Source organism: Parasteatoda tepidariorum, chromosome 5 (genome assembly GCF_982258835.1).
Source record: "Parasteatoda tepidariorum strain Cologne lab strain chromosome 5, Ptep-v5.0, whole genome shotgun sequence".
Lineage (NCBI taxonomy): Eukaryota > Metazoa > Arthropoda > Arachnida > Araneae > Theridiidae > Parasteatoda > Parasteatoda tepidariorum.
The window spans coordinates 46,959,960-46,974,335 of NC_141759.1; the positions used below are offsets into that span (position 1 = coordinate 46,959,960).

General features: G+C 25.9%; 1 protein-coding gene across 3 annotated transcripts in view; it reads right to left on the bottom strand.

Moving 5' to 3' along the window:
* Positions 1-14,290, bottom strand: part of retm (real-time) — a 30,646-nt gene extending 16,356 nt beyond the window's left edge. The window contains exons 1-9 of one of the 3 annotated variants that reach the window (XM_043041128.3): positions 14,052-14,290; positions 11,591-11,837; positions 9,986-10,135; positions 7,916-8,047; positions 5,937-6,065; positions 5,461-5,674; positions 2,077-2,195; positions 1,667-1,856; positions 1,438-1,526 (exon numbers count right to left, since the gene is read on the bottom strand). In XM_043041128.3, the coding sequence (XP_042897062.1) occupies positions 1,438-1,526; positions 1,667-1,856; positions 2,077-2,195; positions 5,461-5,674; positions 5,937-6,065; positions 7,916-8,047; positions 9,986-10,135; positions 11,591-11,653 (1,086 nt within the window). In that variant the 5' untranslated portion in view covers positions 11,654-11,837; positions 14,052-14,290. Of the gene's footprint in view, positions 1-1,437; positions 1,527-1,666; positions 1,857-2,076; positions 2,196-5,460; positions 5,675-5,936; positions 6,066-7,915; positions 8,048-9,985; positions 10,136-11,590; positions 11,838-13,760 lie in introns of all 3 variants that reach the window. The other 2 variants (XM_043041129.3, XM_043041130.3) reach the window with 2 other exon arrangements.
* Positions 14,291-14,376: the final 86 nt, after the last annotated feature.

A 14,376-nucleotide genomic window follows, 5' to 3' on the forward strand; every position in this document is an offset into this window, starting at 1 on the left:
GATAAAAATGTACCTTTAAACTTTAGTAAAATATACAAACTCCCATTTATTTTAATTTATTAGCACTTGTGTAAACTAATGATTTGTCCATTTTTGTAATTCAAAAAATTATTTATAAATTAATCCAATTCTAAACATAAATACTTTACTTTGATTTGAGATACAATACAATACTTACAATAGTATTAAAAGTCTCATATTTAAAATAGGCACTCATAAATAAAAAGAAAAAAATGTAACTGTAATTTGTTCATCTGGGATAATAAAACTTATTGTAAAATTCTTTAAAACTATATTGCTAACTATATTTTAAAGTATATTAAATATATTTTAAAACTATATTTTAAAACTATATTTTAAATGCAATGTGTCAAAACATAAGAAGCCCATATTAAAGCAAGAGAATTAACAGCAATCTCATGCATTTATCTTACTAAAATCAAATCAAACTAGTTAAGTAATTTTAAAAAAAAAATTGCCTTGACATCTTTAATTCATTTAAAAAATTATTATTTGATTATGATCAGAAATTTTTTAAACACTTAATTATTTGATATGTAGCAATCGAAATTAAAGAAGAAGTCGAGTAACAATTTATAAAATCCAGTGTTTTAATTGGACAGTTTAAATTGGAAGGTAGTAGCTTAGGCAAATTATTTATACACAAAAATTAATTGTAACATTTATTTATATTTATAAGATGAACAAAAAAGTCCAGTTGTCTTTTTTAATTCTTTTCAAACATCTTTTTTAAAAATATTTGTTGAAAAAAATGATTTTAGTAACATTTTTTAAATATTCATTTTAATCTACTATGTTTACTTTTAAACTAAAATAAAGTACTATAAAATCATATATATATATATATATATATATATATATAAACACACACATATATATATATGTGTGAAAGGGTGGCAGTCCTGAGAGCAGAACAAACAGGCACAGGATTTTAAAAACAGCAAATTTATTTTATTTAATCATTATGTGATGATGAGAAGAGAGAGAGTGTGACAAAATCATTGTGCTGCTCAAATTAAAATTAGGGAAAATCTTGCAAAGAAAATCCTTAAAATGTCTCGTTTCAGGGAACAAGGAAAATCTTAGTAAATGTAAATGGTTTATTAAATAGGTCGTGTGATTCCCACAAAGAGCAAAGGGAAAATGTCTTACTTTTAATTAATGCATACTTAAACCAAAAATAGATTAAAGGACAGGATGTGAAATTAAAAGTGTGAGAAAGCGTTTCGTTTTGAATAAGAAAAGGATTTACAGAATAGGAATAACATAAAAAATTAGTTGAAGCTTTTTATGTTACATATATATATATATAAAAGCTCAAAAAAATTAAACACTTATCTTTTAGTATAATTAACTAAAATCAATAATATTACGAGATAAAATATTGAGATAATTAATTTCTTATGATAAACTTACCACTTTCATCAATCCTTCCTCTCCTATGGACTTGATAAATCCTTTGACATCCATTTGACCAAGTCTCAAAATATACATTGGTCGACCATCTAGAAAATAAATTATTAAATTAGAAGAATAATTTTAAAAAACTACCTCAATTATAAATAATAAACCAGATTATTAATGTATTTTGTTACAAGAAATAAGTTTGAAAAGAAATAAAATAAGCTAAATTGCTAAAGAATACCTTTATCGAAATGATGCCAACCACCAGGAAAAAACTGTTTAATCACTGGAGGGGGGTCATATGCTGATAATATTCTATCCACTTGATACTTTTTACGCCACACCAAGGAATGACACAGCATTTCACGCGCCTTCTCTAAATTATAATCTTGAGCTTTCAGAAACCGCATCAACGTTTGATCTGATGGAACCTAAAATATAAGTAGAAAAATTTTTTAAAAATTTTACTAACTTATAACACCAATGCATAAAATAGTGTTTAGTAAAACCTGAATAAGCAAAAAAAAAATATATATATATATATATATATATGATTACATTTACTGTAAACAAATCACAGATATATATTAAATGTTAAAATAGTAGGAATATATAAATGATAGAAAATCATTGATAAATATAATAACTAACTTTTCCTTGATGAGCTTCAGCAATCCATTTTTTCAACTGTACAAGACAGGATTCTTGAAAAGGTGTTAATTCTCCAAGACATCGCTTGATATATTCAGATTCAATTTTAAAGTTGGCTTCTGTAAACACAAAATCAAAATGGAATTTTTACAGAAATTATTTTACAATTGTAAAATACACTTTGCACAATTACAAATTAAAACAATTGAAAAATACACTTCACACAAAAAAGCAAGCACATTCTCATATATATGAAAGTGACCTTATGAGATGTTAAAACACAAATATGCATGAATTCTGGAATTAAGAAAATAGTATATTTTTAATGCATAAGAATCAAGAGTATCATGAAGGGTCAGTTTGAAGCTCAAATTTTTTAGAATAGTCCTTTTTTTTTCAGTTTGTTTTAATAAGGTTCGGATTTTTATGAAACAGGGATAAGATTGGCCAAAAGGCAAAAAAGCTGAATTTCCCCATGAGTAAATTTTACTTGTGTGCAATCGTTTAATAATAAATTCCTGACAATTTAAGATAACAAACAACAAAAATTGCTATTTTAGTTCTAAAAATTACATGATAATCAGCAACTGTTTAAATAATTATTTTTCATATCATAAGAATTTTGCATTTTATATCATAAATAACAGCAGCATTATTTCTTAAATTTCGGTGCTGAGTTAAAAAACTCTTTTTCCACAAAAAATTGAATAATTTTTTAAGTGATTGCTTTTGTTTGCTATATCTTTTTTTTGCTTAATTTGTTGTAAACGCTTTATATTTTACAAAACCAGCAAAAAATTCTTTAACAAGGTCAAATTTCTCATAATGCAGCTTGTGATTGAGGGGAAACAGATTGGAGATTAATTTAGTCGTTAGCCCATCTTCAAACATCTTTTCACAAATCCTATTTTTTCTTTCTTTACCTGCCTTTATCGCATTCTTCTTTGCAAGCACAGAATGTAAGTTTTGAATATGCCTATATATGCTAATAATTGTTGATAGAAAAACAGTCACATTTATAGTAACTAATTTTAAAAAACCTACTTCTTACAAGAATCGCGATAATTGATTTTAAACTCGTGTGAATATGAATCGTTACATAGGTTTTCAAAAATGCGTAAATATAAATAGTGATATTGGATTTTTAAATCTCGTAAATAAGAATCATATTGTAGTATATTCAAATCGCGTGAATAAGAATCGAAATGTTAGCAAATTTCGGGCTTGAGACTTTTAAAAAGCTTGTACTTGCAAAAGCTTGTAAAAGTACGAAAATACGAACTATCTGGCGGGCGGGTAAAAATGAGGAAAATCGTATCTTCTGTGCGTAAAAGAGGTGAAAATAGCTAAAATGTGGAAGGGTTGACAGATAGGTAGGTTGAATTTTCTGTTTATCTTTGAAAATCAGAAACAGGGTTTCCGCTACGGTAGCTTTTTTCGCAAAATGCGAAAAGACCCCTCAAAAATGCTAAAATTCAACAAAGCATTTTTGCATTTTTGCTAAAGGATTTTACCAAATTCCATTAAACAAAAATCAAGGAAATTCATAAAGTTATCAACAACTCGGTGGTTGTCTTTGGAGAATTCAGTTACAGCTCTGGATTGCAACTGGCAAGCTCTTGTTAGTGTTTTAATGGAAGACAAACGTCCTGTTGCTCAAGGGCTGTTAAAAAATATAACTACTTTTTTGTTTTTAGCAACCACTGCCATCATGGATATCATGTTCAACATTAATAAATTAAGCCTCATATTTCAAAAATCTAATTTAAATTTTGAATATGTTCAATCAAGTGTGAAGGCTTGTATTTCAAGTTTAGAAGAAATAAAAAATGGCACCGGCACTCATTATATGAGTTTTTTAGATGATGTGCCTAAGAAGGAAAGTGAAAAATTTGAGTTTCAGGGCCATATAATTTTAGATAGACTGAAACAGAGGGAAAGATTCCGTAATTTGATGCACAATTTTTTAAACTGTATCATTGAAAATATTACTGATAGATTGGGAGATTTGGATAAAATCGAAATGTTCAATATATTTATACCTAGCAGGATGCCCCATAGTTCGGAAGAATTACAGCATTATGGTGTAAAGGAAATCCGTTGCATTTTCAATTTGTTTTCGGAATCTCCCAGAAAAGATTTTCAGTTTACAGAAACTGAATTACTTTGTGAATGGGGATTATTTAAACACATCTTAATGCAACGATGTAAAAACATGTCATTTAATGAATTACTTTTATTTTTATATACCAATGATGTGTCTGAACAGTACCCATTAATAACTTCTGTTATAGAGTATTGTGCAACAATACCAATGCACACTGTTGACTGTGAAAGGGGCTTCAGCTGCCTTAATTTGACTAAAACTAATATTCGAAACAGGTTGTTAATCAACCATGTAAACAATTTGTTAATGATTAATATTGAGGGCCTTGAAAGTGCATTTAACTTTCAAGAAGCATTTGTAAAATGGGCAAACATGAAAGAAAGGAAGATTGTTAATTATAAACCAAAATGTTTTGATAAATAATAAATGTGTTTTTTTGTTTGTTATAGGTATTCTTTTTGATATTCTAGTACATTAAGCTATTCTTTGTCAGATAACTTACAGTACTTGTTTGATATAAAGTAATTTTATAAGCCTAATGGCATTTTAGCATTTTGCTAAAACTTTTTTTCAGATTTTAGCTTTTTTGCTAATGAATTTTTAGACTCAGCTTAAACCCTGATCAGAAATAAATATAATTATTTTATTTCAATGGCTAAATTTTTCAAAAAAGCGAAATCTTTATTTAATTTTTTTTTTTTTTTAAAAAGAGAAATTTTTAGATCATCGCAGTTTTTGATAAAAAGGCGGATACTCGAGACACAAAGCAGAAATCCGCTAAAAAGCGGAAAAATCTCCCCCCTGATGAAAGGAATTTAAATTGATCTAATTTCATTCTTGATTGTCCCCTAGTTAATAAATAAAGATTTTTTTAAAAATTTCTTTAGACATTTGCAACATCATTAAATTTCTTTTTTCTGAGTTGGGTTAAAAATAGCAAGGATACAATGTGAAACATTACTGCAAAAAACTGGCAAACGAGAAAAAGTAAAACAGTGAAAAATAAAACATATAACATAACTTTAGTTTAGTATAAATAAATTAAGAAACAATTTTCATAGATTTAAATTAAGAAAAACCCAATTCACTTTGATTGAGGAAAAAAACCTAATTATGTCTGAAAAATTAAATTAAAGAAGAGTGACAAAGAGAAAAAAGTGAAATATATTTAACCTTATTGATTAATTTACACATAAAAACACAATTATATTTAAAGATTGTTAAATAATTATCCTCAAACATACATAAATAGGAATACAATTCAAGAGAATAATAACCTGCAGTTTGGTGAGCTTCTGGGGATAATGCAACAGTTGTAGAGACATGTGATTGAGTAAGACTATTATTTCTAGATGTGTTGTTTACAGCACAAGCACCTTCAGTTTCTGTTATTTCAACAGCAGGAGCACCTTCTTTATCTTTAAAGGGTGGAATATAGGTTACTCCCTCCTTCTCTAGTTCATCGATGAAATATTCTATGATTTCTTTTCCCTTAAAATTACATAAAAAAAGAGATATGTATAAAAAATTTACAAGCATCAAACAACTTTTTTAAAAGAGAAAATTGTACAATTTATTTTATGCACTAAATAATAAATTTTACAAAAAATAGAAGTTCCAGTTTCCCGATTGCAATGTACTTTTAGAAAAATCATAAGAAATGAAAAATAAACTAATTTTTCTGCAAGAATACAGCTGAATAATTAATTTAAAACATTTAAAGCATAAACTACCACTTTTATGTTATAGCTACCTTTTTTATGTTAAGAGAATATTGCTTCATAGCTAATTTTTCTACAGCATTTTCAAAGCCAAAAAAAGACTTCACATCTAAGCTTGCTGATTGTTCAAAACAAGTCCAATCAGAATCCTCAGGATGAACCTAAGTAGGAAAAAAAAAGTGTAAAATAATATTTTATGTGTTTAATTTGATTTTGTAGTAAACACACACTTAAAAAGAAAAACTAATTTGCTATACAATTTACTGATATTAAAAAATATATATATTAAAGAACTCTAAAACATAATTAATTTTTTAAAGATAAATACTACAGTAAAATTATTTAAATTTTCTAAATTGCTTTTTTAAGCGAATACTTTCAAAGATAAAATTATTTTTCTCTTCTACATTTTATTAATAAAAATTGGCTTCCTATAGTGAAATGAACAGCCTAAAATAAAGAATTAATATGTTATTATTATTCCATACAATACTTGATCAACATAGAAAAACTTTAATAAATAGATTGATATTAAATTTGAAAAAAAATTTTTTTTTAAACTTGTAAATATTTTATTTGCAGAATATAAACATAAATATTCTACAAATTCCCCCAAACAGATAAAAACAATTTTTTATGGTAGTAATCAAGCATGTTTTGTCAGCATAGAAATTTTAATGATAAATAACCATTAAAATTTGCATCTAAGCGATTTCAGTAGAAATATAAAAGCAAAAAAGACATGTGTCAAATAATTTTGTGATTTTGGGAATTAATACTAATTTTTTATAAATATACATCTACTGAACACTTTTTAATTAACCCATTAATACCTTATATCCTTTTTAAGTGCAATTCTAAACATACATCACATGCCAACGAAAAAAAATTTAATATCCATTTGATTTAATTTAGTTATTTTGTTCTACATCTTTCATTTATAAAAACTTTTGTTATAAGTTCAAATGATAAGGACTCCCTTTTTATATGCTAAGCTCAAAAGTAATTTTTTACTATGTCCAGAAGAAAAGTATTGAAATTGTCTAGTTATTAATTTGTTCATGCATTTGAATTCAGTAAATATTTTAGTAAACAAATTTGAAGGAAAAATTTTTTTAAGTCAAATATTGAATAATTTTTGATTTTGTCAGTTTTTTTTTTTTATGTTTCCGTGTATCCTAGAATTAATAAGTATCATTATTTCATTTATTTAGTTCAAAAAATACAGCAAATTAAAATTTAAGAAAAATATTATATTTTACACGATATTTAATGTTAATATAAAAAAATTAAACAAAAACTTCAACTAGGGCATTAAATAAAAAGCAAAAGGAATAATTGGATAAATCAATTACGAATTCAAATAAAAAAAAACAATCAAATTATATTAGAATATTACTACAAAATGTACTCAATAGTTCAAATAATATTATGAAATAATTTTCTGCTAAATTTCATCATATGCTACAGATAAAAATGCTTTTAAGAATGAATTATATTTAAAATAATCTTTCAATTCACAATATTGAACAAAATCATTCATATTATCTTTAATGCATCCTAGTTCTTCAATAAATTCTATGAGAGCATATGAAAATAACATACTATTATAACATGATAGCTTAAAATATGTTTATCTGCTTAAATAATTTAATCTTATTTAAAGGAAAAAAGGCAAACAAAAAATACAATTTAATGCAAATATTCTAAAATAATAACACAAAGCAGACAAAATTAATATTTTGTCAAACATTTACAAAATTTCCAAACTTTAGAAGTAATAATACTGAAGAATAAAAACTAAAGCGTGAAAATTATATCAAATTCAGCTCTACATTAATGTCCTCAACTAAACTTAAATAACAGAATAAATAATGAAAAAAAAAACTTTAACAAAGTTGACATTATGTTTATTCCTGTAAAAGGAAAGAAGACAAACTAAATTAAATTAACAATGTAATTTATAAATTTATTAATACATTATTAGAAAAAAAGGTAAAAAACCACTTACAGAATATAGGCAAGTTTCATTAATTACAACTCTATTAGCAAAACTTTCATTATACGCCTCAATTTTCAATGTTCTTGCACGCCGATCAAGAGTATTCTTTTGGATAAAATACACAACATCTACTCCAATTATCTAAAAATAGAAAAGAAATCATACTTAGTTTAAACTTAAGTCTATAAATATTATTACAGTTGCAAATATTAAACAATTTCTCTTGAGATCAAAATATTTTTCTAACGACAACTATACCTTATATTCAATTATAAATACAAAACCTTTATATAGAAGAAGAATATGACTTGAGTAAAAAAGATTTAAATACAATCTCAAAATATTGCATAGCAGAAAAAGAAATCTTGACAAATAAAAAAGAAGTTAAAAAACTTTCTTATAGACATACAGCAAAAACACTTGTACAAAAGTTTAAGAACCCAAAACTACCATACTAACGTAATAAAATCTAATAGATTAAATAATATGTAAGTAAAATGCTATGTAATTATATAACACACAGGTAATACTCAAAATCTATAAAAATTTTAACAAATATCTATTAATCAAAATAACTTATAATTAAAACTTTATGACTAGTTAATAACAAAAATTATACTTTCTGCACCTTAAAAAAGGAAAAATATAGTAAAATATGCCAATGTGGGATATATTCTTGAATGCTTAATCAAATTTTACTGTGTAGATTATTAATCACAACCAAGAGTTTTAAGTACAAACATTTATTTAGAAAATAATTTTCCTTTTCTTAAATATTTTCTAAAATTTAGAAGATTTTGACTAAAAGATTAAAATAATTTATTGTGCAATAAAAATTCAAAATTAAGAGAAAATTTTACATTTAAGTATTTAAGGGAAAATTATGCCTATTTTTAATTTTAACTGTATGCTGACTACACAATTGATTTTAGAAAATAATTCTTGATATCATACATCATTCTGAAAATACTCTTAAGAGCAGATTTATATGATCCAGTCATCTGATAGGTTTACACACTGTATACTTATTACTTTTGGAATTTTTTGGTATCATCAATCAGTGTTTTCATCATAGAAAAAAAAGGGGTGAGAATTTCTCACCCTTTCTCAAAAACAGGGTGAGATTTCAAAAAGTTAAGTGAGATTTCTAAAAACTAAAAAAACACAAAAACTCTTGAAAAAAAATCATTTCTTTAATTATAATACATATTAACATCTTCCATTTTTTAAAGCATTGAATATTTTTGGTGCATCATCATATAAGATTTTGCCTTTACAAGGTATTTGCCCATCTTACATAAGTGCATAAAAAATTTGAACGTCTTACATGAAGAAACCTTACCTACGGTAAACACGTGGTTGCAGAGAAATGTGTTCTGAAAGGGGTTCCGTGGTTGTGTTCTGTTGTTCGAAAAGTTTCTGAACAATACTGGTAAATAGGGAGGCTAGATAATGGGGCAGATGTTGAAAATAATGTAAGATCCAGGAAGAAAAGTTAAACGGATTTTATTCTAAATGGCGTAATTCGAAGTTTTTTTCAAAATGCGAGAAATTGGCGAATTTTGAAATTGATTTATAGAATGCACGAATTTCTCGTGGTAATAATTTTTTATTGTGAGAAAAGAAAAAAATATGCGAGATTCTCGCGCTGTAGTGAAAACACTGCATCAATATATATAAAAAGTTTACATGCAGCAAGATTATTTTAAACTGTTTTTTTAATTAAATTTACAAAAAATTTGCATAAAAAAATTCTTTATTTGACTTAATGTTAAGTTAGAAAAATATTATTGCTAGGAAAAAAAAATATTTATTACATAGTCACATTTGAAAATATCTTAAATTTCTTATAAGGAAATTATGGCTTTTTTTAATCAAAAACATTCTGTTTAATACTTAGGAAATGTGGCTTATCATTATGTCGCGACTAACTCTTCAATTATAGAAAGAAAAAGAATTATAATGGCACAATGTTAGAGTAAAGCTTGCTGCACAAGTGAAAGCTTCTACAATATGACATAAAACGAGCAAAAGTAAGGTATACAACTGACACAGGGAAGTTAGTGAAAAAACAACTACTTTTTTTAAAAGATAAGGAGCTTCAACATTAAGACGACAGCGACGTTCTATAATATAGACAGCACCATCCTCGCTGTTGTACTCATATGTTGTATCACTACCAAGGAAGACTGGTATCATTTTGCAAGTTGGAAAGCGTTTTTCATAAGCCTGGAAATAAAAATACACAAACATTATAACAAAATAAAATTCTAAATATATATTAAATTAGATGAATAGGTTTTTTTTATTATTATTACTGCAGAACAATTTTGAAATGTACATAATAATTATTTTTGAGTAATTGGGAGCAGTGTTTCTCAGTTTACTTTTACAGTCAGACATACTTTTATAGTAGTAATAATTTTCACTTATTTAATTTTGTAAAATAAAAAGAACTTTTTACAATGTGTTGCAAATAAATTATCAATGATGTAAATGTCCAATAAAATCACACTAATGTCCCCTTTTACTAACAAAAAAAAACTCATTTAAAAAAATAAATAAATAAATAAATCCAAACAAAATAGACGAAATATTTTTTGAATGGATATCAGAACAAATGTAATGGCCAAATTATTTAATAAAAGTTGCTTATTTTAAAACATCTAAGAAGAATAGATGTTTTAAAGAGTTAGATGAATGAAGAAGTTGGCAAAAATAATCACATTATTTCCTGTAAACTGAATATGAAAAATTTGCCAGTAAATAGTTTCTAAAGATAAATTATTTCATTTATGAAAATATCATAGATCCTGTAAACTGAATATGAAAAATTTGCCAATAAACAGTTTCTAAAGATAAATTATTTCACTTATGAAAATATCTTAGAACCTGTAAACAGAATATGAAAAATTTGCCAATAAATAGTTTCTAAAGATAAGATATTTCACTTATGAAAATATCCTAGAAGTGAAAACATTTATTAAGAGAAAATGTCATACAGTTTAGAAGTCGATGATCTGTATACCTTAATTTTAAAAGCAAGTCAGAAAAAGTAAAATATTTTGAGATTTCTTTCCTTCCCTCCACCACAAATATTGCAGTTAATCATAATAAATCTGTTTATGGGCACTACAATACATTTTCTTGTCTTGTTGTGTACCAAAGACAGCTAACACACAACCTGTTTCTTCTTTTTTTGGAAGAAAAAAAAAGAACAAGTTTCCTGAGAAATTTTGTTTATGGGAGTAGATATTGAAGTAAGAATTGAGAATAGATGCGTAACAAATCTACTTCTAAAAATTTAGTTCTTCTGGACTTGTTGGAGAAATAATAATTTTTTTTTTGTTCTTCTAATTAACCTTTTTGAATGGATACAACTAAATTGCTATTGTAGCAGCTATAAGTAAAGTGTTAAGTGAAAATAGATAAAAGAAAAATTATATATATAATAAATATAACTAGCATTATCTGAAAAATGATGCCAGTGGGACTCTCCAAACAGTTTCAACTGATAGTAATTTTTCAACCCTTTACAAATGACAGTGGTTTTATGATTTCAGAGAAGTACACTGGTACTGCTTTAGAAGGGGGGGGGGAGAAACAATAATAACACAAAATAAAATATCATAACAACAAAACTTGAAATTTAAAAAAATAGTAGTGCAAGAATAATATACTTACAGCCATAACAAGCTCAAAAGGATATTTATATATCCTAATAGGAGATTGATATTTTTGGACCATCTTGAAAAATCAAACTGTCTTGCAAAATTAAATTAAGAAAAAATATTTTTTAAGCAGTTAGATTATTGCTCATCAAGAAAAAATATACAAAAGTTGAAGCATTATGTATATTTAAAACAAGGCCAAGCAACTAAAAGATGAACATTGGTGGAAGCCATTAGTTATTGCAGGTCAAGGTATCAACCTGTAATAAAAAAAAAATATATGTATTGAATAAAACATTTTAATCATACAAAAGTTGATTTCATTACTGTTTAAGGAAATAAGAAATAAAGAAACTTTAAAGAGTTTATGATACATCATAAATAAATTTAGTAAATTAATTTAATTCCTAAATTTATTTTTGTTTTTATAGGCACTTACCAAAAATTAAGTATTAATGAATTACCCTACTCTGACAAATCATTAGGCTACCAGGGACAACCCAGCATCAATTAGCTGGCCTATGCCAGCCATGTGTGGGGAGTGGGGCAAACCTTGAGGGGTCAAGTAGGGATTCTAAGAAATGTTGTTTCCTGTTTCAGTTGCATTGTTTTTCTTTTACACTTTTCCGAAGAAAAAAAAAAGGCATCACAATATCATGAATAGTTTTTAATTTTAAATTTCTTTAAGAAGAGTTAATAAGTTTTTTACAAAAAATATTTTAAACTTGAAACACTTCCCATTACAAAATTCTTAAAAAAAAATAAAAAATTCTTAACAAAATTACAACGTTTTAGAGCATTATAATTTTCAATGGGCCCTAAAAATTACTCCCTTCAATTAACCCATTCGAGGAATCTCCTGACCAGCGTGTAGGCATGTGCCATTTTACATGCAAAAAGGTAGACCCCCTGCGGAGTTCTGGTCAACGTCATGTGGCTGTCGCGTGGGACTAATTGATGCTCATGGTAGCCTTACTGGTTTTGCTATTTTTAACTCACTAAAATTAGAAACAATATTCAATTACTCATAAATATTAAGAAGAGGTTTACTGTGAACATTAACCTGTGAGTTAGTAGATCCAACATTTACTAATGATATTATGCTTAATAATTTGTGGTAGAAACTGTTGTAATAAGTTTTTTTACAGCTCCCTGAAAGAAAATAGTAGGTACTAAAGGAATATATAAAAAGGTTTACTTGAAATTAGGTACTAATAAAACCTATTAAGACATCAGTTTGAATCAAACTTTTGTTTTACTTAGTTTCTACAAAAACTTGGTGACTAACTTGCATGACAGCTGAGCTAGGAAAAAACTAAAATGCTGGAAAGATCCATTGCTTTATAATTAAAGAAATTAAATAGACACTCAAAATAACCCTATATGCACAAAAAGAGATATGATTTTAGTATGCTTCATTTCAGGAATAAGTAAAGTTTAAAAGGACTCATATTGTTTAAACATTATTCATGCAAGCAATAAGAAATAGCAGATATGTTTTATAAAATATATAGCTATATTTTAACTGAAGTTCTGACATATGTCAGAATGCTAAATCTAAATTTCTAAACACAAATGTCTAAAATAAAATAAAAATGCATTACAGAATAATAAAAAAATACAAGAAGCATTTTTGGTTCTTAGTAACACAAAAAAAGAAAGCATTTTAAGCTAAGGAAATTAGTGCCAAATTGACGAGCTAATCTTTTCCCAAACATAAATACATTCCACATATAAATTCCTTCAAATAAAGACCCAGACAAAACGAAAATTCTTAAATTATTTTTAATTTTCATTTAAAAAACCAAGTCATATTCTATCAAACGAATGAAGTATTTTTCAGATAACTTTATAATTATAAAATATAATAAAGATGTAAAATAAGAGAAATATTATGCCTTATTTACATTCTTTTTTTAAACATCAAAGTAATTAACACTTACACTTGATAATTTTATTCAAAATATGCAAGACGCTATGACAAGTTTCAAACTCATTGATTTATTTCTCATTGATTTATTTCACGTTCAATCATGGATTAAAAATCATGAACTACAAAAAAAATTAAAAGAAGATCTAAAAAAAAAAAAATTATCTTTAAAAATAATCTATCAACAATTAAGTGGAACAATAACTATGGTAGATGAAAAATGTAGATGAGATGTACGAAAGATAATTAATACCCTTATATATTAATCGATGAACTACTACTGATCAATGTAAAGTTATAAACAACATGAACTATGTAATTAAAATTATTTTTCGTTAATATTAACATCACAAACATATGGTTCATGCTTAACATCGAAAATCAGCTGTCAAGATAATTGTTTATTACCATACTAAATTCAGATGTGGCATTTAGAGTTTCCTAAAGATAATTTAAGCAATTTTTTTTAAAAATAAAACAAAACTAACTCTTTCAATTATTGATTAAGGAAATAAAAATACATTAATTCAGAATAAAGAGATACCTTTTCCTTATTTTCAATCGCCATTGCATTGAATGAAAGAAGAGGAGACTCTATTTAGGTTTTTTCTTTTCTGTTTTTTGTTTCTTATTGCTAAATGATGCCATTTTAAAAACAAAACTATATATAATATTAAAAACTCCCCGAAAAGGATTAATATTTATCATTTATTGGTTCTTATTTAATTTCAAATATATTTAAAATCCATTCTAATCTTAATTGTTGTTTTGATTGAGTTCAGTAATGGCTGTTGCTTGGCTGACCGCCTTTTTAATAAATAGAGGCATTTGATTGGTCGATTACATCATCGTTTTCATCGTTATCTCTT